The 23,385-nt window shown below is 43.5% G+C and overlaps 1 protein-coding gene across 2 annotated transcripts in view; it reads left to right on the top strand.

Moving 5' to 3' along the window:
- Positions 1-13,336: 13,336 nt before the first annotated feature.
- Positions 13,337-23,385, top strand: part of IL13RA1 (interleukin 13 receptor subunit alpha 1) — a 441,624-nt gene continuing 431,575 nt past the window's right edge. The window contains exon 1 of one of the 2 annotated variants that reach the window (XM_069612844.1): positions 13,337-13,564. In XM_069612844.1, the coding sequence (XP_069468945.1) occupies positions 13,468-13,564 (97 nt within the window). In that variant the 5' untranslated portion in view covers positions 13,337-13,467. The remainder of the gene's footprint in view (positions 13,565-23,385) is intronic. The other variant, XM_069612845.1, reaches the window with a different exon arrangement.

Here is a 23,385-nt window from a genome sequence, read left to right as displayed (position 1 = left end):
GATACGGTAGTCGCCCAGTCAAGACCGGCGCCTCTGCGAGAATCAGGTGAGCGTTACACTCTCTGCCTCTTTCTGTCTTGAGCCGGAGCATCTTAAGTTCTGGAAACTCCCCAAGACCTTCCTTTTCTTTTCCTCCTTCTTTCTCCCTCTCCCCTGCTAACCTCCTTTCTTTTCCCTCCACCCTCCTTCTCCTCCCTAACTCTGTTCAGCTTTTGATGACTGGTTGCCTGGTTCACCCGCAGAGCCTACAGGTCCCAAGCTACCCTGCCAGTCTTTTGCACTTGCCTCCGGGCCACTGCACTTTGTTCAACACTACTGTACTTCCGGCTTATGCTCCTTGAGCGGGGCAACCTCTCTGCACTTAACCCAGGGCCCTGCTTGACCTGACGCTTTGTCCCCCCCCAACCTCCCCTGTCTCTGCACCTCTGTCTGTACGTATGCATGACCTAAATTTACTAGGACCAGTTCGTTTGGCTGTCCTGTCCCCCCCACAGTGTTTCTCTATCCGCCCCCTCCCGAGCTTGGTCTCAACTGTGACACTTTATGCACTTGCCCTAGGAAAAATTTCGTCAGGCCTATTATGCTAATTTTTCTGGTTAGATCATTCAGAACCTTCAAGACCTAAGAATGATTACTGTATTTCCTTGTTACCTTCCCGCCCTGAATCGCTTTGAAGCACTTCACCTGTGTATAAGCGCTATATAAATAAACAATAAATAAATAAAATAAAACACGAAGTACAGGGAGACCAGGAGGCCTTCCACCTAATTGCCATTGATGGCACGAGGAATGGGGATGCCAGAGGGGCCTTCTACCTGCTTAGAGCAGTAAGTGCGCACTGAAGTGAGTGAACTGAGTGTGGGGAGGCATAGAGGCACACAAGTCCACCTGCATAGACATGGGCACTGCACTGGCCAATTAAAATTACTCTTACCAGGAGAAGGGCTACGCCCTGGGTTTTTAAATCACTCATAGACACTGACATCAGAATGAATTTTATAGGGATTCCAAAGGGGACACCTTTTTATTTATTACACACAAGTAACCTTTAAAGCTTTTATATTCCCTAGGATTCCTTTGGTGTGATCAACTGACTGGGGACCTGCTATGTCAGCTCACCTTCCTTGGAGGGGTCTTGGGGACCCTTAGAGGGAGTCCACCACCCCCTCTCTCAGCTTAACATTCCTATATATAATCAGTATCCTACCCCTAGTCAATTTGTAACCCTACTTTGCATTCCCCCTAACGCCTACCCCTACAAGTCCTCCTACTTAACATGCTACTTTACTGTAATTAAATATATACATATAAGAACACATACATATATACATTAACATACAGCATCGGACACACATAAAACATTATGTCACAATGGGGTGAGTGATGTAGTCACAGTACCTTCCCGGGTCTGTCTATGGTGGTGCTGAAATACTGATGGCAACGACTGCTGGGGCCTGGCCCCACTGTTCATTCTTCTGGGTGGCCACGATTAAACCTAGATTTAACCCATGATTCAACCCAGATTGACCATATTTTTTAGACCTTTGTCTGGTTTACAAACAATTCATCCAGATTTCATCTTTCGTCGGGAGATCCCTTTAATGATGCGGATTACGTCATTATGAAGTATCTGAAAGCTCGAGCGTGTGCTGTGCTCCAGAATCCTACCTTGTCCTGTGCTTAAAACGTGCAAAGGGAGACCCCGTCTACTGCATCTGACTTATTATTTGTGAACACTTCCTTCTTTCTTATGAACACTATCCCACACTTCTTTTGTATTTTGTGTAAGGATGGGTAATAGGTTTTTCTTAGCGTAGGACCTTTTTTTTGACAAGACACCACTAGGACTCCCTTATTGTTTGATGGTGGAAGCTTGCTCCCATTTTATATTTAGGTTTGTATTCAGCGTTTTTTCAACCTCCCTATACAGTTTCATAAACACCCTTGAACTGTGATCCCTTGTGTCTGTCTTTACTGTTGCCACATGAGTTCCTTACACATGGTGTCAGAGTGGGATTTGATTCAACTGACAACAATTGAAACCCAAGCTGATAATTGTGGTACCTCCGGATGGGGAAAATAAAATAGTTGATCTCCTAGATTCTGATTGTGTATCCACACTAAAAGAGGTGCTGTTCTCTCAGATGCGTAATCCACCTAGTCAACAAGATCTATTCTTTAAAACACAAGTTACTAGACACATCTCCCCTCTCCCATCACAATATACAGCCTTGGGACCGAATAATCCTTAAAGTTCGGCCCGTGTTTTCTTTTATCAGACCCAGTGCTCTGAGTCCCCCTCCCTCCTTCAAACCTTTTTTTTGGGACCCTGTCTTTATCCGTTGAAGAACCCTCAGGGTAAACAACGCATTTCCCCCAGCCTACTCCTTCAACAGATTCAGATACCACGGAAGGAACCCTTACGCCACTTGAAGAAATGGCAGTCTTAGCCAACGTCATTGCCCAATTAGCGGCCCATCAAATACAGGAAGAAACTAGGCTCCAAGAAAATGTTACAAAATTAAATGAATTGCAAACCAGGCCATTACTACCACAGGGCGTACTTTCGTCATATCTTGAAGGTGAAGATTTAGGATTTTCTTTTTCTACATTTTTAACACTTGGCCAACCAACTGGGATGGGAGGAAAACCCACAAAGATGCTACTTAGGTGCCTTATTGAAAGGAGAACTCCAAACCTCTTATCAACAACTTGCACATGGAGCCACCTTTCTATCTATCAAAGAAGGGTTACTAAAAAGAGTGGGATAGACCTGTAATTTTTACAGACAATAATTACTAGCCATAAGGTTAAACCCAGGGGAAACCACTTTAGAACTGGGTGAATGCATTAAAAGCACAGTGGCCCTATGGATTAATAACATATCCTCAGAAGAACTAGCAGAGATGATTACCTTAGAACAATTGACAAATTCTTTACCTCCTTTTTTGCAAAAATCTGTCCTTCAGTTAAATTGGCCTACTCTAGCCACGGCCATTGAGAATGCCCAAAACCATTTGATGCAGCTAAACACTTCCATTTGACCCATCGATGGGAAGAACCGAAGGATCATAAGTCCATCTATCGAACTCAACTGCAAGGAAACGATAACCAAGGAGGGGCCCACATAGGATCAAATAAGGAATACCACAAGAGAGAATAGAAAGTAGGGAGATTGATCCAAAGGATAAGGAGGGAAGTAAAAAAGAGGAGCTAAAAAGAAGTAGACCACCTCCTTTAATCTTTTTTTCTTGCAGAGAAACAGGGCATCTAGCTAGACACTGTAAAAAGAATATAAAAGACGAAGCATGGAAATAGGCTGTTTGAAGAGCAAGGAATGGGAAGAACACAAGGAAGAGCTAGAGACCTTCAGCATTTGCATCTATCACCCTCCTGTTGAGTTTACCTATGAAAAGGCTTGGGTGAATGGGAGGCAAGTAAAGGCCCTGATCGATTCAGGTAGTAAACAAGCTGCTATACGGGTTGATTTAGTTACAACAAAAAGGTGTGGATAACGTGGCTCTAGATAGAGTGACAATGACGTATACCCGAAAATACCAATACACATTGAGATCCGGGGTGAGTCCTGCGAACTATCATCCGCTATATTTCCTGGACTCCCCAAAGAAGTTATTCTGGGGCGAGATTTTCCATTCTTCTTTACTCTCTTACAAGAGTCTCCAACCCCCTTCGAAGACTTTCTACCCCAATGATCATGGCAAAAGAACAACTACTTCCAAAGTTTCACAACATGGGACTGGGAAAACATTGAACCCAAATCAGCCCTTAAACCCAAATTCATGGGTTATTGCAAAAAGAAAAATGAACCCACTCCACCTCTTCCAACATCAACCACACCTAACCAGTGGAATATTCAAGAGTTCCTGGATATCTCTCATCCCTGTTCTCTTCCAGGCTTTAACTATCGGAAACCTGGACAAAGTACAGGCATATCCATCTCGCCTAGGGGAAGGGTATGTGCTAGTCCCTGGGGATCTGTCATCCAGTTGACCAGGACATGGTCATTGCTATTGGATCCAGTTCCTGGTGGTTGACCAGTGAGGCAGGATCACCTGGCTGGGGGGTTCTCGGGGAGTGGATGTGGGACACCAATGGGTGAAACACAGTATCCCCCTTCTGATAACACCTTTTCCGCAACCAACCATGTATGATAATCAAACACTCTAAGCCCCTACTTTTCCAACGCAAACACCTTTGCATATCACGAAGGATGACGGACTAACAACCCGAGTCATTTACCTGCCATGTCCCAACTCAAGGGTCAGGCAAAGTCAGGCAGTTGACCAGAACCGCGCACACCTGATGGCCCTTTCACTTCCCAACAGAGATAAAAGGTGGAGCATGAGAGCTCAATACGAGCAAGGCAGACCGCACAGCGAGAGAGCTAATTCAGCACAGCAGTTCAAGAGGATGAGAAAGACAGCGCAAACCGAGAGGGTGACAAGGAGAGAAGCGACTTTGCACTTTCCGATCAAGGGCCATGAAACCTGCGCAGAAGGAATCGTGAGACTGCTAACAATAACTAGAGTGTGTTGCAGCAGATGTCAACAGTACACGGGGGCTCTCCTCCGCTGATAACCAAGCCGGGGAGAGACACTTGTCTCTGTGCTACCAACCTGGACTCCAGAGAGAAGAAAAGCCAAGTGGTTCATCACAGCTTGTGAGTCGAGGGGAGAGCTGATAAGAAACCGCACTGTGTTGACGGAAAGTAGCAGATGTCTATGGAACTGTGAAAGTGCAAAGAACTGTTGATACCAGAAGGGGGAAAACCAGCAACAGAGGAGTCAGGCACCAGGTGGGTGCTCTCTCAGGAAAATCTGGGCGATTGCATGATTGTTGAAACTACCGTCACCAGAGGGCCCTGGGAAAGGCGAGAAAGGGGTCAATGGTCATATAGGGGTCCAATAAAATCTTCTGTACAGTCGAAAGTCCTTGACCGACAGATGATTGTGAAGCTAAGGGAAGTGAATCCTGTATCGTAAAAACTGACTGGGGAAAATGTGCAATTGACAAAGTTGGCAAGAGTGAACCCGAAGGAGGGATGCCGATAAACAGGGGGCGAAGTCTAAAGTCACAATATACAGTGTGCTGACAAGAGTGAACACGGCAGAGGGATGTCCACAGTGAACTGTTTAAAAGGACATTAAGATTTGCGAATGTTACAGAAGAAATTGCGTTTAGAAGCTGTAGTGAACCCGGCTGAGGGAGGCTAAACAGTGAGAAGGTTCTGAGCCCAGAAGAGGGGGACACAGGAGTGGAAAACCATCACCAAGCAATAATAAACCCGACAGAGGGAGGCTGACAATCAAGAGGGATCTGAGCCCAGAGGAGGGGGATCCCATGGTGAGGAAGCATCACCCAAAGTGCAACCAGAGAATAACATTTGTTGAACTTTTGTTTTGGTACGTTGAACCTATCAGGCCCGCGGAAACAAGAAAACATAACTACTGAAGGTACTGATATCATTAGGAACTTTTGTCATCACCCGCCGTGTATACCATATATATTTGGAGGCAAAATACTTTTTGTAGAAACGAGACTTAACCAGCGTAGGACCTGATTGCTGAGAGCGGAACTGTTGGCTCATGCTGGGAAAGCTCGAGCGTGTGCTGTGCTCCAGAATCCTACCTTGTCCTGTGCTTAAAACATGGGGAAGAGAGATCCTGACTACCATATCCTAACTTGTTATTTGTGAACACTTCCTCCTTTCTTATGAACATTATCCCACACTTCTCTTTGTATTTAGCGTAAGGATTGGAAATAGGTTTTTCTTAGTACAGGTACCTTTATTTGACAACAAGACGTCACTAAGACTGCCTTATTATTGTTTGATAGTCCAAGCTTGCTCCCATCTTATATTTAGGTTTAGATTAGGTGTTTTTCCAACCTACCTATAGAGTTTAATAAACACCCTTGAACTGTGATCATGTGTGTCTGTCTTTACTGTTGCCACCATGAGTTGCTTACACTAGCTAACCAAGTAAGGGTTACCCCATTCATGGCCTCCAGGCCTACATCATCATTCAAGCCTGCTATTTGTAGATTTGCATTTCCACTGGGAAAATTAAACTTCTTTATTCAGACCCACCAATATATTGCGTCAATAAACGGAACATTTTGCGACATAAAAAAGCAGAATTTTAGTGGTAGATTTTTTATTGACTGGCTAGTGCTTAAGAGCAAAGGTTAAGTAAGCCACGTTTCTAGAAAGAGGAAGTGTGTGTAAGGCAGCAAAAGAGCCAGGTTGTCATTATTTGCATCTTTCGTATGTGGTTTCTGCTATCAATTTAATAGAGTCCGTGGTTTAACAGAAAAGTGTTTGTTTTGTTCTAATTTTTATAGTTTAATGCACGTGTCTATTTTATAATATTAACTTTTGGGATTATTATCAGTTGTAATGGTGCAAAAATTCCCCTTCTACGTTCTCCAATCCCCCAAGCACTGACACTCACACCCATTCACCAACACCACTCACACTCACCATTTCTCCATCACAGTTTACACTCCCAAATCTCTCTGTCTGCCAGTAATGCACATACTTACCTGCTTTGTCACTCTGTCAAGTTACAACTCTCTCTTCCTATTCCTGACACACTCCCAAAGGTGCTGCCAACTCACACCTTACACTCTCCAGTTCCTCCTGCACTCTACAGTCCTTAATTATTTCTCACTGCTTCTCCATCTCACAACCTTTCTCCCAGTGCATTACACTCTTTCCACATCCTTTCACTCAATCTGCACCTCACACCCTTTTTTTCTGCCCCAACACTCCCTCTCTTTGTGGTCAACTTTCCCCCTCTTTTTTCATGAACACCAGACACCACTGCCAGTCTGGCCCACCACCAACTCCCCCTCTGCTTTCTTGCCCACCAGAGACTGCTACCTCCTTGTTTCCTTGCCCACCAGAGAGCGTTAGCCCTCTGGCCCACCATTCCCCTTCTGATTTCTTGCACATAGATCCCCATATGGCTCATCGCTGCCCTTTTTCCCCCTTTCTCTACCCCCCCCCCTCATATGGTGACTATGCCCACATTTTTTAAAAATGCATATTTAGAAGGTTTTTAAGAAATTGATGCTTTTGCAAAAACACCCACAAAATGCCATCTTTTAAACAACAGCTGATTTCTCAGGTGTTTTTGCAAAAACAGGCAATTTCTCTTTTTTAAAAAATGCACAATTTCACTATATTTTTTGCAATTGCTAAATCTCTATATGTTGAAGGGTCTGATTATTGTGTAAGGGAGCAAGTTATATATGCTTTTGCTGTCTGGTATACTTACTGAACAAGTGCAACAACAATAAGAAAGGCTAGGAGGAACTGGGAGAAGTCAGTTGCAAGTCAGTGTACCGTCTCATCCTCTTTTCATCTGAAATAATTAATATGATTCTGGTGGAAAATATGATCTGTCAGGATTTCAATGTTCGTCCTATGCCTCTAAAAGGTTGGTAAGGATTTGGAAGAGCAGGTTTAACGCTAGATGTGCCTAAACCAGCTCTTAAACTTTCTTGCTCCTAGAAAATATATTGGCTTGGGCAATAATGGTGATGTTTCTTAAACTTTGCAATAGACTATTCTGTTATTGATGTGCACTTCATACAATGGTAAACAAATCGTGCACCTTTTCTCCTGTGAGATTATTTTGAATGTTGGCTTGGTGGGTTAGTATGCCTTCTGCAGTAATGTATGTGACAACTGCAGCTAGAGCTCTGCTCCAGGTTCTTAGCCCACCAAGCTCTTCCAAGGATTAAGTGGATTTCACAGCTTAAAATAAAGTTTATAGGAATCTTTTGTACACCTGTTTTGAAAACTAGGAAAATGTTTAGAAATTAAATTATGAATGTCATCTCTTGATCTGGCAAATGGGTTAATGCACATCTTCTTAGCATCTGAACATCTATCTGACAGTCACTTGATCCAATCTTGTCAGAACCACCTCAACTTTCAGCGTTCCTAGATCAAAAAAAGCACGGCATAGAATTTAGTAGATTGTCATTTCGAGCCTTCAATAATTTTTATTTTAATATTGCAGATTGCTTTTTTTTGTTTTAAATGAATATAAGTAAAAAAAAAAAAACTGCAAGGATGATTTGTTACTCTCGTCTTGCTATTGTATTATACTTTTCAACCCAATAGAGGGGGTGTGTCAAGGGAGGGGGATTACAAAATGTGGGTGGGGCATCAAGTCCGTTTTTTGCTTCAAACAAAGGTGCCAACCCTATGATGGGCCCTGTTGTCTGTGGGGCCCACCAATGATCACTACTGCACCCCTGTGATATTTTAAATTCTTCAGGGCAGGCTCTGTTGTCAGATGGGTCTACCTGCATTCACCGGTGCACCTGCGGTATACTTTAAAGTTTTGTGGGGTGGCCCTGTTAGCACGGGGCCATTCCCATCACCATGCAGCCTGCGCCACCCTCTTCAATTCATTCGCCATCCCCGTTGTCATGCGGACGCTCCCGCTTTCACTGCCACGCACCCACAGCCATGATGGAGCTTCTGGCCGGCCCCCTCAGCAATGCATTGCGAGACACAGGCGGAAGGCTGCTGGCCTTCAACCGGGATGCTACGCTGGGTGGCCCGTGGCTTTCCCTCACTCAAGCTGAACAATTGGAGCAGCTCGGGACTTCCTCCTTCCTCATCATCATTGGATTGGTGGGCGAGGCTAACACAGGACTTTTCTGTCACCGCTCTACCCTTCTGGGTGGAGCAGGCTTCTCTGCTCTCAACCTCCTGGGCTGCACCTGTGGGCTACATTGACCCACTCAGCAGAATTCCCATCCATAACCAAGCTGCGCTTCTGCTGTCAACAGTAAAATGGCTGTGCTGGCTCCTTGGAGCACCAATGCATCAAAACTGTATTTTGCAGCAACAAAAGGATGGCTGCACCATCTTGTCAAACACCTATTGCGCGAGTTGGAACTGGGAGCAAACCGAGAAAGGTGCCAGTGTGTGTTTTTGTGTGCACCAAAAGAAGCTAATTGAAAAAAAAAAACAGCGCTACTCTGCTGTTTACAAAAACTTCCCATTGAAAAGGAAATATTTTACATTGAAAAGGATGCTGCCCTGACGCTATTTTCATCTATTCCACATCACATTGCTTTTATCAACAAGGCCCTACCATGCCCATCCATATCCACATTGTGCTTCAGCAGAAGAGAGCATGATCCCTACATGACAAGACTGTGTCAAGCCAAATCTGGGAAAATCAAAAGAAACTTCACTTTAAGCCATGTGGGAAATGCTTAACTTTTGCTGCAAAGTGTCAAAAATAAACCCTGCAAAAAGAAGCCATAGCTCTCTGTGAATATGTCAATTTCAGTGAACCTGTGACTTGAGCAAACTGATGTATAAAAGAAACTGAATAAGGCTTCAAAACAATATTGGTAAGTCAGATGGAAGAACTGAATTTAAAAGAGAAATCCTAGCAGCTTTAACCACGTATCAAAATGGGCTTTTGCAAACCAAAAGAAAATGCCTGTTTTAAAAGCACAATGTTGAATGAAAACTTGTCCTTTCCTACCAATCTAAATGGGGGTTTTGCTGGGGAAACAGATGGGTTGTTTTATTCAAGAGGCCTGTTTTTGATTCAGAACGAAATAATTAAAATAAAGACTTAAAATTCATTGGCTGGATTTTGCAAGCTCCAGAACAGGTTTTCTGCTGGCTTAACGGAGGCCTTCCCCCAAAAGGAGCCACCATAAACTTCTAGGACAAATGCATGCTAATTGCCACCTTGAAAACGTTGAATGGACCAAAAGCAATAAACATCCCCTGCCCATCAGACTTTTGTCTGTGCTCCAGGCTGAGACAATAGATTTGGGACATCTATGTGCGACCTGGGAAGTGACACCAATTATTCACTGAAACCACGGAGTTTCAAAGAAAAACTCCATGACAACCCTGGGTAAAATGAACTTTGGGGGTAGCCTGGAAAGACATGACCATATTTGGTCGACAAAGGCAGCACCATTTTTCTCAAAATACAATTTAATGAATACACTTTTGAGACTGTTAATTCTGTTACCGGGCAGCGCCGAAATGTAAAAGTTATACAGTGTAAATATGATTTTCCTGGCTTTCAAACAAGATAGCAGGGCTGTCAATAGCATATATGAGAAAGAAACTCCAGGAAAATATGAATCATGGTAAACGTACACATGGTGGAACGTTAAAAATTAACATAAATATGCCCTATGATAATATGTACACACACCTAAAGTTGTAGAATTTTAGGTCGAATATTTAAAAATATCTAAAAAGTGTGAAAAACTGTTAGAAGCGCGAAACAAAGTTTTATAGACTTGGGAATGGGAACACCATGCTCTGCGTAAAATATGTAATCAGCCTATGTAAGTTTCAAAGGCGCCACAATTGTAGAAATGTGCCATTTATGTCAAAACTGGGTTGTGGCAAAATTAACTGTGGGAGGTTCTGGAAATAGTAAAACCACATCACAAAGCTGATGCCATGTCTCTAAAAGTCCAATCAGGTGATGGGAAGGCGGTAACAATCACCCCTGACCAATCCCTACCATATCCCTACCATATAATTCTATGATGTCACCATGCCTTATAAAAAGGAAGGCTGACAGAACTCTGGGCCTCTCTCCTGAATTTCCATCGCCCGCGCATCCTGAGATTCTACATTCATCTTGTCTGGTTCCACAATCTACTGCATAACTGATCCTATCCCAGCAAGGCCTAGATCTAGAAAATCCCACTGAAAACCCCAAAGGGAGAAGTTGTGGTACCCTTTTTGGGGAATATCCTGAGACCAGACCATCTTTTTGCCCACTAGCTACATGGCCGCGGTACCTCTGCCATCCAGCTGTACCTTTGCCATCCTGTGACCAGAATTGCCCAGCTGTTTGCTGTAAAGGGCGCCTGTCGTGCGGTGACCAGAACCCGGTTGGCTGTTCCAAAATCCCAAACTCTAGCGTGGACTGTATCTCCCCATCCCATAGAAACACATATCCTACCCATTTTAATACTTTGCCTTTGTTCCACTCTCTCAGTAACCCTATCAATACCTTAATAATTTGTCCAAAACTGTTAGAATTCTCTGTGCACCCTATCCTGGTTTTTCTAGTGTTAGTGCAATTCTTTCCTTCCTCCCATCTTGTAACTCCTTAGCGATATTTGGAATCATTTAAACTAATTCCCACATAAAGTTGAACGCGGGGGTGACAAGGTTGACTTCGCAAATCAACCTTGGCTCGTACCGTGTCTTTCTTTAACAGTCTAGCCTTGATAATCTAGTTTAAGTAAAAATGTTCTTTCTTTCCAAACCAATTTCCTCTCGTTCACGACTTTATTTTACCAAAACCGAGTGTCTTTTTATATTGCAAATCTCATCCAAATCTTCAGCTATAGCCATCCTTTCACTTCTATATTGTTCCTGTAATGTGCATCTATCCCCCAGCTCAAAAATCGCATTCCAAATCCAAGTATTTCACCCGTTTTTCATAAAACCCGCCTGACATTTAAAACTGCAATTGAGAAAAAAATGCAACTTTCCAATGTGTGATTTCGGCTGCATTGTGTTCCTACTTTCAACTTGTTTTGGAATTGTATGCCTTTGGTTGACACCTTGCCTTGTGATTGCTAGTGTTTATACATTCCTGCTGTCGTGAGAAATCATATTTCCCTCATTTATTTAACCGCACATTATTTAATTATTTGTCAACTTTGAGTGTCATTTTATGTCATTGCAAAGGCCTATAAAAACGTCGGATTTTGATTATGTTTGCTGCACAATATTCCTGACTCCCTGCTGCTTCTTTCTGTCCATTCCAAATTCGATTCATAGGGGTTTGGGAGTGCATTGCAGGGGGAAACCTTCATGTGGGTGCTATCTACCCAAATAGAAAAAGTGCTCCTATTCATTTGTGCTTTGGATATGTTCTTGTAGGAGGTGAACGAAGTGTGTTTCAGTGGTTTTCATTGTAAGTATCACCCCATTGGTGATTGCTGCCCAATATTAAAATGTGTATGATTTCTTTGAATTTTAAAATAAATAAATATTGCATTCTCACCAACCGGCCTGGTACATGGTCCATTGTGACCGGGGGGTATTTGAAAAAGGGGGTGTGAGACGGGTTGTGTACCATCTCAAATTGAATTTGCAGAAAATAAAGAGAAAGGCATCTCAATTGAGCGCTACCTCCAAGGTTAGGGGCAAGGGTCCTGGTCTGGTGTGTGTCGCCCGATTGAAATCCTTAACATGCCTGGCATATGCAGCCCGGGAGGACTTCTATGAAAGGGCCATCTCCCGGCTATGAGGCGGACCATCAGGGGCACGGCTGGGCAGCCTGGTCTGGGCCCCACCCACCGGCGACCCTGACTGGGCTGTCCTTATTAAGCCCAGGCAGTATCTAGTATTCTGCATGGGCCCTTGGAACTGCTGAGTCCGGCCGGTCTGGTCCCTGAGTGGGCCGACAGCTGCCACAGCCCCGGGGTGGCCGAGCTGCCCTTGCATCAACAGCTTGTACCCCTGGATCCCTCTCTGGGTGGAAGGCTCCCCCAGGTGCCGCCTGGTGCCATTTATGGATTAGGCCCTGGGGGCCGCTCGTGGCAGCAACCCCCGAACCCGTAGGTAAGGATGTTTGTCTTCTTTCTCTCTTCTCCTTGCTTCAACTCTCAACTGTCTTTCTTTTATAAATCCTACTGGATTATTTTCTTTCCGCTGCCCAGCCTTTTCTTGGACAGGTGATTCTATTCCATTGTTTTCTTTGCTCTACTCTTAACATTCCATACAGCCCGGGTGGGCTGGATGTTTTCCCCCAAATCACACACCTATAATTAAAACACAATGAATAAAATACCTTTATTACCCTGGTATCTGCATCTTTATTTCTAGGTGGTCCCTTAGGAGGCAAGCACATAGGCCCTATTAGCCGGGCCGTGGTGACATGGGCTACACAATGATAGGGATCCTTTTGAAATCCCTTGGTAAAATTGTAATCTGCAGGAAATATTTGATTTCGGTGTTTTGGTTTTAAAAGGTGTGCCCTTTAAAACGTTACTTACAACATTATAAGAAACTGGGGTACTTTCCAGGTCAGGTCTGCGTGATTAATAAGTGGTGGGAATCCACAATAAAAAACATATCGATTGCCAGCTCGGAGTGCAGTGACGCATAAGTTGCGACACTTGATCCTCGGAATTGCCCGCGCACACACTCTCGCGTGGGGGACGGTTTAGCAGCAGAGGGCTTGTTTGAGCGTGTGGGTGGAGCAGTGCCCGTGCCTGGGGAGGAGGGCGGGGCTGTTCAGTGTCAGTCCTGGTAAGCGTGCGGTGGACTTTGGTGTGTGTGTGTACTGCGCTGCGCTGCGTTGTCCAGTGGCACGTCACTTCTCCCGGGGTTTAAGGAAATCTTTTCTTCCTGGAATGGAGCATTGCCGCTTATCGCCTCCAGTCTTTGACGAGCTTCAATGAAGGACAGCTATGGTTCGTGTGTTATGGGACTGGAGGAGTCGCCTCCTGGCCGTGTTAACGTGTGTTTTGTATTTGGGTGGAACTCATTCTGCTATTAACAAAACAAGTAAGCAAACGCCTTTCTGTCTGCATGTTCTTTTTGCGGAGGGACGTTTCAAATGTTAGAGAATTGTGTGGTGCAGGATGTGTCCTGCTTTAATAAGTAGCAGAGCTCCCAGTGAAGCACGGGGCGGGATGCGTGTGAAAAAAGCTCTCAAGAGTCTTTCGTGCAGCTGCGGGTTCTTTCCCACATGTTCTCCGAACTGTAGTCACGTCACTACCTGGAGAAAGAACAGACGCACTGCAGTCTGATGAAGTGCTAGACTTCCAAACCGGAGCCATCAGGAGTTTGCCTTTCTTTTCAAACAATTTTCTGTTGAATTCATTTTCCTGAAGAAACACTGTCTACAGGAGAGTTTTTCCCAGAAACACCACGACCCGTTTTCTGAAGTAAATAGCTCCACATTTGCTCAGAGCGACAGCTTTCCTTTTTTGTTTTTTGGAGATATAATCTGAACATTGGCTATTATGAATTTACTAGAAATCATCAGTCTTCAGAGAGCTAGGGTCTTTTACATGGGAGGTCTGTTGTAATAGGATATATGACTGAACATTCGCAATCTACGTTAAAGTAATACTTAACATTTTAAAAAGAGCTCTTGTTTTACCCATGTTCATTATGCCTTCCTATGCCTTGCCTTACTCTGTGCTTGCGTCGGTGCAAGGAATTGGTCTTTTATGTAGTGGGCTATGGGCTGCCAGATAGCTCAGGAGAGCAGCACGGGTCAGGTATGGATCCTGCTTTCAGGTTCGTCTCTGGTATTGAGTGTTCTAAAAGATGGGCGCTCACCAGATATTGTGCATGCTTCAGTTCTGCAGGCTCCTTGTTTTCTTGTGCAATTTTAGTTACAAAACAGATTGATGTAGTCCTTGAACGCCATACATGAAGCAAAAAAAGCTGCATGGGAAGGAAGAAAAGAAGGCTTTTCCTTCATTTGCTGCTAATGCAGCAGAAGGTTGTCCTTTGCCCATAATTTCAAAGCAGTAGCAATTTTCATTTATCTAAGTTATTCGTCAGGTTGGAGAACGCAGGTGAAACTGGGAGTAGGGAAGGCTGCAGTACGAAATTTCATTTCTTTTTAATTAATAATAATAATAATTAGGTATTTATATAGCGCTACGAACCCTCAGGTATCTGAGCGCTGCTTATTATTACCCACGGTGTGTGGTGCTCATTTATCGACCTCGGAAGGATGAAAGGCTGAGTTTGGCCCCGCCGGGATTCGAACCTGCGTTAACAGGCTCTGCACGGATGCCAAAACGAGCGCTCTACTCGCTGTGCCACTTGACAATTAGTTGTTTGAATCAAGAAACTTGATTTTTCAACTTGCCAAAACAGTATAAAAGGAAATGATTTCAAGTGATTTGTTACTTTCATTAAAAAATAAAATGCAAAAGAAGAAAGATAAAAGAAAATTAAATAAATAATAAAATTCATGTTATAAGCAACTCTGTTCAGTTATCAATCATCGTGTATCATCATAATGTGCATCAATCGGAGTGGAACATCTAGTATTCACACTTGGCAAAGCTCAAATTGCAGGCATCACAATTTACTTTGAATTGTTGTTTTGTTCAATCATCTTAGACCATATAAGAAATTCAGAATAGCATATCTGACCGAGTTCCTTGTAAAGTGAAACAATAGCTTTCACAGTTTAGCACTTGTAATCCTGAATAAAGATTTTAAAAACATGATTCTTCGCGGAAGCAATACTGCACATTCAGTGCATAAGTGTTTCAGCGTTTCGGAATGAATTTTACAAAACTGACTTGGAAATTCGCTCGCTGATATTGTTCTACGTTTATGCAGAACTTCATGTGTGGGCCAAATGTTTAGACGAAAGTACAGAAAATCATCTTTTAGATGTGAGTTAGGAAACAAGGTTAGATCATTTTCTGTTGCCCCATAGCGTTTTAAGGCAAAGGGATTGTCAATAAATGTAAGGTATTTGGAGCAAGCGCTCCTTGTTTGTATCCAATCGTATTCCCATAAATGTTTTTTGGCTTTGTCTGGGTTTTCAAGTAAAAGGTTTATTGATATACCTATATCACTGATGATTTTCTGCGCTTTTTCCCTCCAAGTTATTGGAAAGACGTCCATTGATGACAAAAGATATTTCGCAACGATGCTTAATAATCCGGTATTGTTGGAAGCCATTACACATTTTCTATAAAGTGAGCACATTTTCCACTTATAGGAGGCATGTAAAGATAACAAGCCTAATTCATGCCTAAGCATACATATGGGTTCAGATAGTGGCACGTTTAGAACCCGTTTCCAGTAGCAGCCCTCTATAATTGCCCAGTAATCATAGGATTTCTTCACAAATGCCTCAGTTCCATATATAATGACGGGAATAAACTTTTGTTTATAGTAAACAATAACTGGCATTAGAGAGAACTTACAGTATTTGGCTTTAATTAGCCGGGCTTGAGACACTGCTGTTAAGACTTTTTGTTTAACGTAATGCTCATCGGCATTATAACTCGGGTATAATGTATGTGCCCAGATAGATATATGACGAGACTGCATTCAGGGTTGTCGACTGCAATGGCCAACGATGGGCAGCGATCCGCTGTTTAGGGGTACCAAACTGAATTACTAGAGTATTTATCAAGGGCATCTAGCAACGCCTGAAGGCCATTTGGTGTCTTCGAAAACAACACCATGTCATCTGCATACAATAAAAATGTAATCTGCACATCATTGATTTTTGGTGAGTCAGCTATTACAGATTCAAAGTAGGGCCCTATGCCCGAGATGAAAAAATTGAACATAGCCGATGCTAGCAGGCAACCCTGTTTTAGGCCTTGAGCAGTCTCTATAGGTTCAGACAGTAGACCTTCGTTATCTAACCTAACTTGGATGGTGGTGCCAGTATGTAAAACAATGACCCACTTCAGTATAAACCATGGGCAGCCTTTATCCATCAACTTTTTTACAGTATCTCTCGTGGGACTGCGTCAAACGCCATTAAAAAATCAATAAAGGCCATGTAGAGGGCCTGTTTTCACTGGCGCATATGGTGGATAACAGTTTTTAAGGTGATTATGTTATCTGCAGTGCCCAGTCCTGGGAGGTAACCCGTTTTAAATGGATCACGAAGACCATTCAAGTCTATCCATGAATTGAAGTGTTTCAAGATTAGTCGAGCAAATATTTTACCTGAGCAGTCTAAAAGGGCAATAGGGCGATAAGCTCTTGGGTCAGCCCTATTGCCTTTCTTGAAAATTTGAAGTATTATTGATTGTTTCCAAGATTTGGGTATCTCACCTACTGCAAATATATGTTTGAAAATTTGAATGAGAATGGACGCCCAGTCGTGTGAGTGATCTCTTAACATTCCATTATGAAGTCCGTCCGGACCGATGGCTCGAGAACGGCTTAAGGTTTTAATGCAGTGTAATATGTCCTCGTTTTCTTATGGAAACGAGTGGGACATTCCTGCTTTGTGGAGATTCCAAATTAGCTCAGGGAAGGGAGAACAATAAGGATCCCTACAATACACACACCAATCTTCATTCGGTATGGCAGAGATTACTACAGCACCCTGTGTCTTTAACGTAGCATCATTCAAACAGTTCCAAATCCCACTCGTATATTTGGTGATGATTTGTTTCAACATGAGCTCGCGATTTTTTTGATATTGGAGACACCTGCGACCTTTCAGCCAATTTCTGTAAGTTGATTTTAAGCGCTTTTTCATTCCTGCTCTGACATCTACAGCATAATGTAACCGATTGCGTACAGCTCATCTCAAATTGGCCTTTTCATATTGAATTTCAAAATCAAAGGGATGAGAGTGTGTGTCTCACACTTGAATCAGGCATATTGACTTGTTTATAAATTTGCATCATGTGCACATAGCAATCTGAAGCATTAGTTAATGGCGAGGTAAAAGTTTTAGTAAGATTGTGTTCATAATGATTCAAACTGTTTGGATTCCATCGAAGGCGAGTGCCGCTATTATTCACTTGTACATGCATTAGGTGTGTATTTTTGCTGAATCACTGGATTTCAGAGGGATACTTAAAGTGCATGACTAGCTTATTATGGTCGCTTACACGCGATGGAATCATCTTAATAGATTGCATTTGGTCAAAAACCTCTTATTTACATAAATGTAATCTAGAATTGCACATTGGGTGACTCGCCTCCAAGTTGGTTGGGCAGCAACATCACCTGTCACAGTGTCGTTTACCATGATAAACCCCCTTTCTTTCATGATTTTACACCAACTATATTCCTCATACATTTGGTCGACATTGCCCTCTGGCAATAAATGTAAATTTAAATCACCAAGTATAATGGAGCACAGAATGTTCTGATCAGCAACTACATTATCTAAATGCCACAATAAATACCTGAAAAATAGATCTTTTGTTACATTTCGCTTGCTCCAATATATATTAATGACAACAATACTCCTGTTACGTCGAGTCAATTTCACAGCTTGGAAATAGGGGGAGGGGGAAGGGTATTTCATCACTGTGAAACCACAAGCTTGTCTGACTGCTAGTAAAAGACCACCGGATGGCCATCCCATCCGTTTTTTAATGGCAAAAGTAGTGATAATTGAATGAGATGCCCAAATCGGGGCATCCATGAGCCATGTCTCCTGTAATGCGATGATGTCTAAGTCCTCTAAACTACTAATACAAGAATTCACAAGATGACTATGGCCTCAGGTGTTCCAGGAGACGAGTTAATCAAATCCTCAGCAGCCTCTTGTTATGATCTCACCCCAAAGGTTTGCATACTTGAGGCTGTTGTAGACAGTTGATTAGTCGCCATTCTCCTAGATGTCATATTGGTTTGGTTGATATATTTTTATTTGTGGTTTCTCAGTCTGATGGCTGCTTAGGTTACTATCTTGTAACAGAATGAACCCTAGATCAAACAAGATCATTCTCGCCTGCCACAGCATGTTATATACCAATCCCGATCGTAGATACATTTTGGCTTCACATAAGTCATCTTGATTGGCAAATTCCACCAACTTGATGTTGGTTGTGGCTAGCTCCTTCAGAGATGATACTTCAGTGCATATATTTAAAACACTTGTTCTGGTAAGAACATGTTTTGGGAATGGCAAAGCACAACGTTTCAAGTTTAAACAATAAGGAAGTGACTGTTTGGTTGTATTAGCCTTACCTACATGGTTCGAGTTCTATACACTCGTAGATGGTCTTTGTGGATGGGTATCAAATGCCATGTGAGTTTCCTGACAGTGTCCTTGTTGATTATTCATCAATAGAGGACTTTGCAAAAGAGGACTCGCGTCAGGAAAAGTCACATTTATTGGCATTTTTGCAGTTTGAAATTGTGATTGGGGGGCATTACGTAATCAATCTTAGAAAGTTTATCATAAACTGCTTGATTGAATGATATGGTGGAAGCATATGTCACTTGAGGAGCTGTTTCGAAACAGGTTTTATCAATCACGTTAGTAAGATGTGTTATGGAGGTGGTCATTGCTGGAGATGTGAGCCTAGCAGGTTCTATTTGAGAGGAAGCAAATACTTTAGGTTCAGTGGGAAACTGCATACTATATGCATTAAAGGAAGCTCCGATTTCTTCACAAAGTTGTGCAATGGTTGTCTGGACCTGATTAATTTCTTCCTTGTCAGGTATCGGGGGAACTGGAAGCTCCACATGATCTGACTTGGAAGTATCGACAGTTGGGTTTGAGGGGATTACAATCGAGGACTGAGCCGCAGGCAATTGCACAACATTTGATGCAATCATAGTAATAACTGGTGTTAAGGATGCAAATTCAGAGCTCTTCTCCAGCCTGGTATGTGCCTTAAGGAATTTACGTGCCATGTCCATAGAGCGTGGGCAGCAGGTTTTTTTGCTCGATTATTATTTTTTTAATTTTTTTTTATTTTTTAACTCTCTTCCATTCAATCCTCAGAGGTGGACGAGAAGTTGATTTGTTTGTCAAGGTGCTTATGGGTGGGACAAAGTGCTCAAAAACATTGGTTGGCTTGGAAGGAATCCGTTTTATGATCAGAGCCGCTTCTGGTTTGGCCATTAAGTGAATATGCTCATCAGTGGAATTCTGGGAGACTAACGGCTCTTGATTGTCTATAATGTCATAAACAGAAGGTGCCTGGACCATTCTTTGCACTCTGTTGTTCACTACCTGAGTTGGCTCAGATTCACTGAGAGGCTCGCTGATGTTTCTAGGAGCCTCAAGTATTGGATAAACATCATTTGGAATTATAAAACTATTATTCAAGCAGGCAGTGGACCTCATTCTGAGTTTGGCGCAAAGGGATACCGGGCACCGGTAAGGACACCGGTGCCGGTAATCCCTTTGCGCCCTATTCTGAGTTCCCTCAGCGGGTCCCTTCCTTAACGCCACCAGGCGTTAAGGACGGGTCCCATTAAGGGACTTTAGAGCTAATAACGGTACCGCAATTTGCGGTACCGTTATTAGTGCCTGCCCCTTTCCCATTGAGCCCTATGGGGGCTCAAATGGGAATGGGGAATGGCTTTTTCAATGGGGACTTACCGGTCCCGCAAAGGTCAGAATAGACCGGTAAGTCCCCATTGAACGAGGGCGGACTCGGTACCGGTATTGGAGGTGTTCATGGCGCTAATAGCGGCATGATTACCTCCAAACTCGGAATGAGGCCCAGTGTCTTTGTTAATAAACTGTTCCAGTAACTTTGTTTGGTGGGTCATTTTACCATCCATAACTTCATAAAATTTTGCAATAGACAACACAGCAGTATTCATTGCACTCAGTGTATTGTTTAATGCCGGGGCTTCTGGGAATGAAAAACGCTTTGAATAATTCTTGTGTATAAAAAATTCGGAGTCTTGAGCTGTTTCTTGAAATCGTGTATGCTGCGGAGTGGGCGCTGTTAGGCAGAATCCTTTGCAGTGCCCTTAGGGACCACTGCACAGAGTTAAGACTACAAGTGGTAATACAGGTTCACCTTTGGTACAAGCCTGTACTACACAGAGAGAGTGGTAGCAGTGACTGAGCAGCCAGACTTATCTCAAGAGCAAATGAGCAGTAGTAGAGATTACACAAAGGACTACAATTACTGTGACTCAATCAAACACCGACTCAAGGTTTCTGGTTAAAAAACATAAGTACATTTATTTTTAAACCATCTGTCCACAAAACACTTCTCTTCTAGTAAAATAAAAACCACACTTCAAATACAATACACACAACCAATTCCCTTTGTGCAGAACAACTCAAGGTAAGTACCTTAGGATTTGACAGACCGGTGTTATGAAACAAACAACGTTACCGGGAATACATATGTGATCACTTTTTGACAGTAATGACAGTCCGGTCTTACTAAAGATACGCGTACCCGCAGGAAGAAATGTTACCGGAGTTAAAACACACTTAGCACCTGTGTTAACACAAGAGAGTTGGGGACAAAAATCATAGGCAATACTTTTGTCAAGGCAGACGGAATTAGAGAACACTTTCTAACGAGAAGATAAAAGTCAATAGGCCTGTGCCAATGTTAAGTGGAACAGGGTTCCTGTTGTCGAGGATCACACAGTCAGATAGTTCACAATTCAAGGTTACCAGGAGTACTTAGATATTGTCAGAAGAGGAGGCAAAAGTTATAAGATGGAAGGAAGAAAAGGACAAGCCTTTACTGAGGAGAAAAGGGGTTACCATAGTTCCTCGAAGTCGGACACAGTACCTTATTCTTTGAAGAAGCTGATGCCACGGCAGTTGTTCCTGGTAGTTTCCTGCAGACTCACGGTTCCTGGTGTTTCAGTCGTGGAGACAAGAAGGAGGACGTCTGGAGCGATCTGCACTACCCAGGGATGAGGCCAGCAGCAGCGACAGTGAATAAAAGGTGTGCGCCTTTAAAACAGGAGACGCTCTTCAGATGGCTATCCGGACCACTACAGCAGGGTGCAGCGATTTCGACCATGAAGAGGGTCCTCTGGCTGTGGAAGATGAGCTGGTTGACCCCAACAAGCTCAAGGGAAGAAGACTTCGGACTGGATCTTCTCTGGTCGTTGAAGGGTAGATAGCTCAGAACTGCAGCAGGGCTTCACCGGGACTCAGGGTTGCAGCAGCCGTCTTCTGGTCGTTGAAGGGTAGATAGCTCAGGACTGCAGCAGGGCTTCACCGGGACTCAGGGTTGCAGCAGCTGTCTTCTTCTCCACTTCTCTTCGGTTCCTTGCAGTTCCAGTGACGACTCTGAATTCCAGCCCAAGAGTCCTGCCTTTTAGGCGAAAATCCCCCATTCACACAGCCTGGCTGTCAATCACTCAGCAGGGGGGTTGTCCGGCCGGGACAACCACCTCAGCCAATCAACACAAAGTGTGACTTGGGTCTCCATGGAGACCCTGTGCAGGGGGTGACTACACCCCTCCCTCACATTCAGCCCACCTAGACACCCAGGCGCCAAGAGGAGGTCTTCTCTGTAGAAGCCCGCCAAAAGACAGTGAACAAAGAAGGCAAACCTGGTTTGCTACGCAAAGTAAGCCACAAGAAGGACTTTAACAAAAAGAAATGGTGACTAAACCCGACCGGAGCCGAAATAAAAAGTATTTGGGCAAGCGGGTTTAAGTCCGAGGCTACCACAATAGCCTGGAACAGTACCACGTTTATATAGTATAATCGCAGTAGAAAAGCTAGGGTAGATACCACTGCCACCAGCCAAGTCTAAATGTTAAAAGAGCAAAACAAGGCTCAGAGAGGCACAGACAAAAAGGTGTAGGAATTAACCCTTTCCAATAATCCATGTAAGATGGGGTGTACTGGGTCTGTAGTTTTAAAAAGACTACATAAAGTTAATGGCAACTTTACATGTTTCTGGGGGACAGTAGTCAGCCCCAGAAAAATGGAGTCAGTGGGAAGTCTAAAAGTCAACCCTGCGTCACTGCACTGAAGGTGCTGTGTAACACACACAAAAAGTGGGGCTCATGGAGTGGTGTGCTCCAGAGCCCAAAATCACACAAACGGTAGAAATACACATGGCAAAACACATGTAAGAGTGAGAAAAAGGCTCACACTCTTACCAGGTGGAGAAAATAAACCCCAGAAATCCAGCAAAGCTGCTGAGGGACTCGCTAGGTGAGGGAAATTAGCCATAAATGAGAATTCTCCCTAACAGGCGCTATGAATGAGGGGGATTTGTCTACAATTTCATTATACGATTTCTCTAGTGCTGCAGGTGATGGTCTCTAGTGCTGCAGGTGATGGTAATCTGTTAAGATTCTCTGCCGGAGGGAAAGGACTTCTAGCAGGGCGAAGGTCATTAGATATTACTGTATTATTGTGCATACATTCTTCTTGCAGTTGTTTCAGGTCTCCAGTGTTTGAACAAATATAGAGAACTTCAGAAGTGGGGGAGGAGGATTTACTAGACAGGTCCATGAAGTCGTCATCCACCTCACCCGCTATCATCAGTAGCTCGTGGGCTCTACGAAGTTTCACTTGGGCTGCCACAGAGCATCTGATAGGTTCCATGATCTTATTTGGGTTTGTGTTATTTAGCAATTGTGATGAATCATTGGGTTGGGGTTCGCTGTCTGAGTAGATACACTCTGCAGCTGGGCCCGGAATCATAGTGTCATTATTTTCCAGTTGTTCGGCGGGTTGTAGTTCACCCGCTATGCAGGCTGACTCTAAAGTTGTATCTGTAACCTCCCTTGTTAGCGGCGAGTTAGCTGGGTTTGTGAAACTGGGTGTATTAATCAAAGCCGTGGAGGGAAGCTGTGATACCATTTCTCCATCGGTAATCGATTGCAGCGGGATGGCAGTCCCATCATCCTGCAATGTCGTCACTTGTGTTAAGTCATGTTGCCCTGAATCTTTAGCGGGC

Source organism: Ambystoma mexicanum, chromosome 5p, assembly GCF_040938575.1.
Source record: "Ambystoma mexicanum isolate Mex_15411 chromosome 5p, UKY_AmexF1_1, whole genome shotgun sequence".
Lineage (NCBI taxonomy): Eukaryota > Metazoa > Chordata > Amphibia > Caudata > Ambystomatidae > Ambystoma > Ambystoma mexicanum.
The sequence above is the reverse complement of the archived record's forward strand: the minus strand, read 5'-3'. Positions and strand labels throughout refer to the sequence as shown.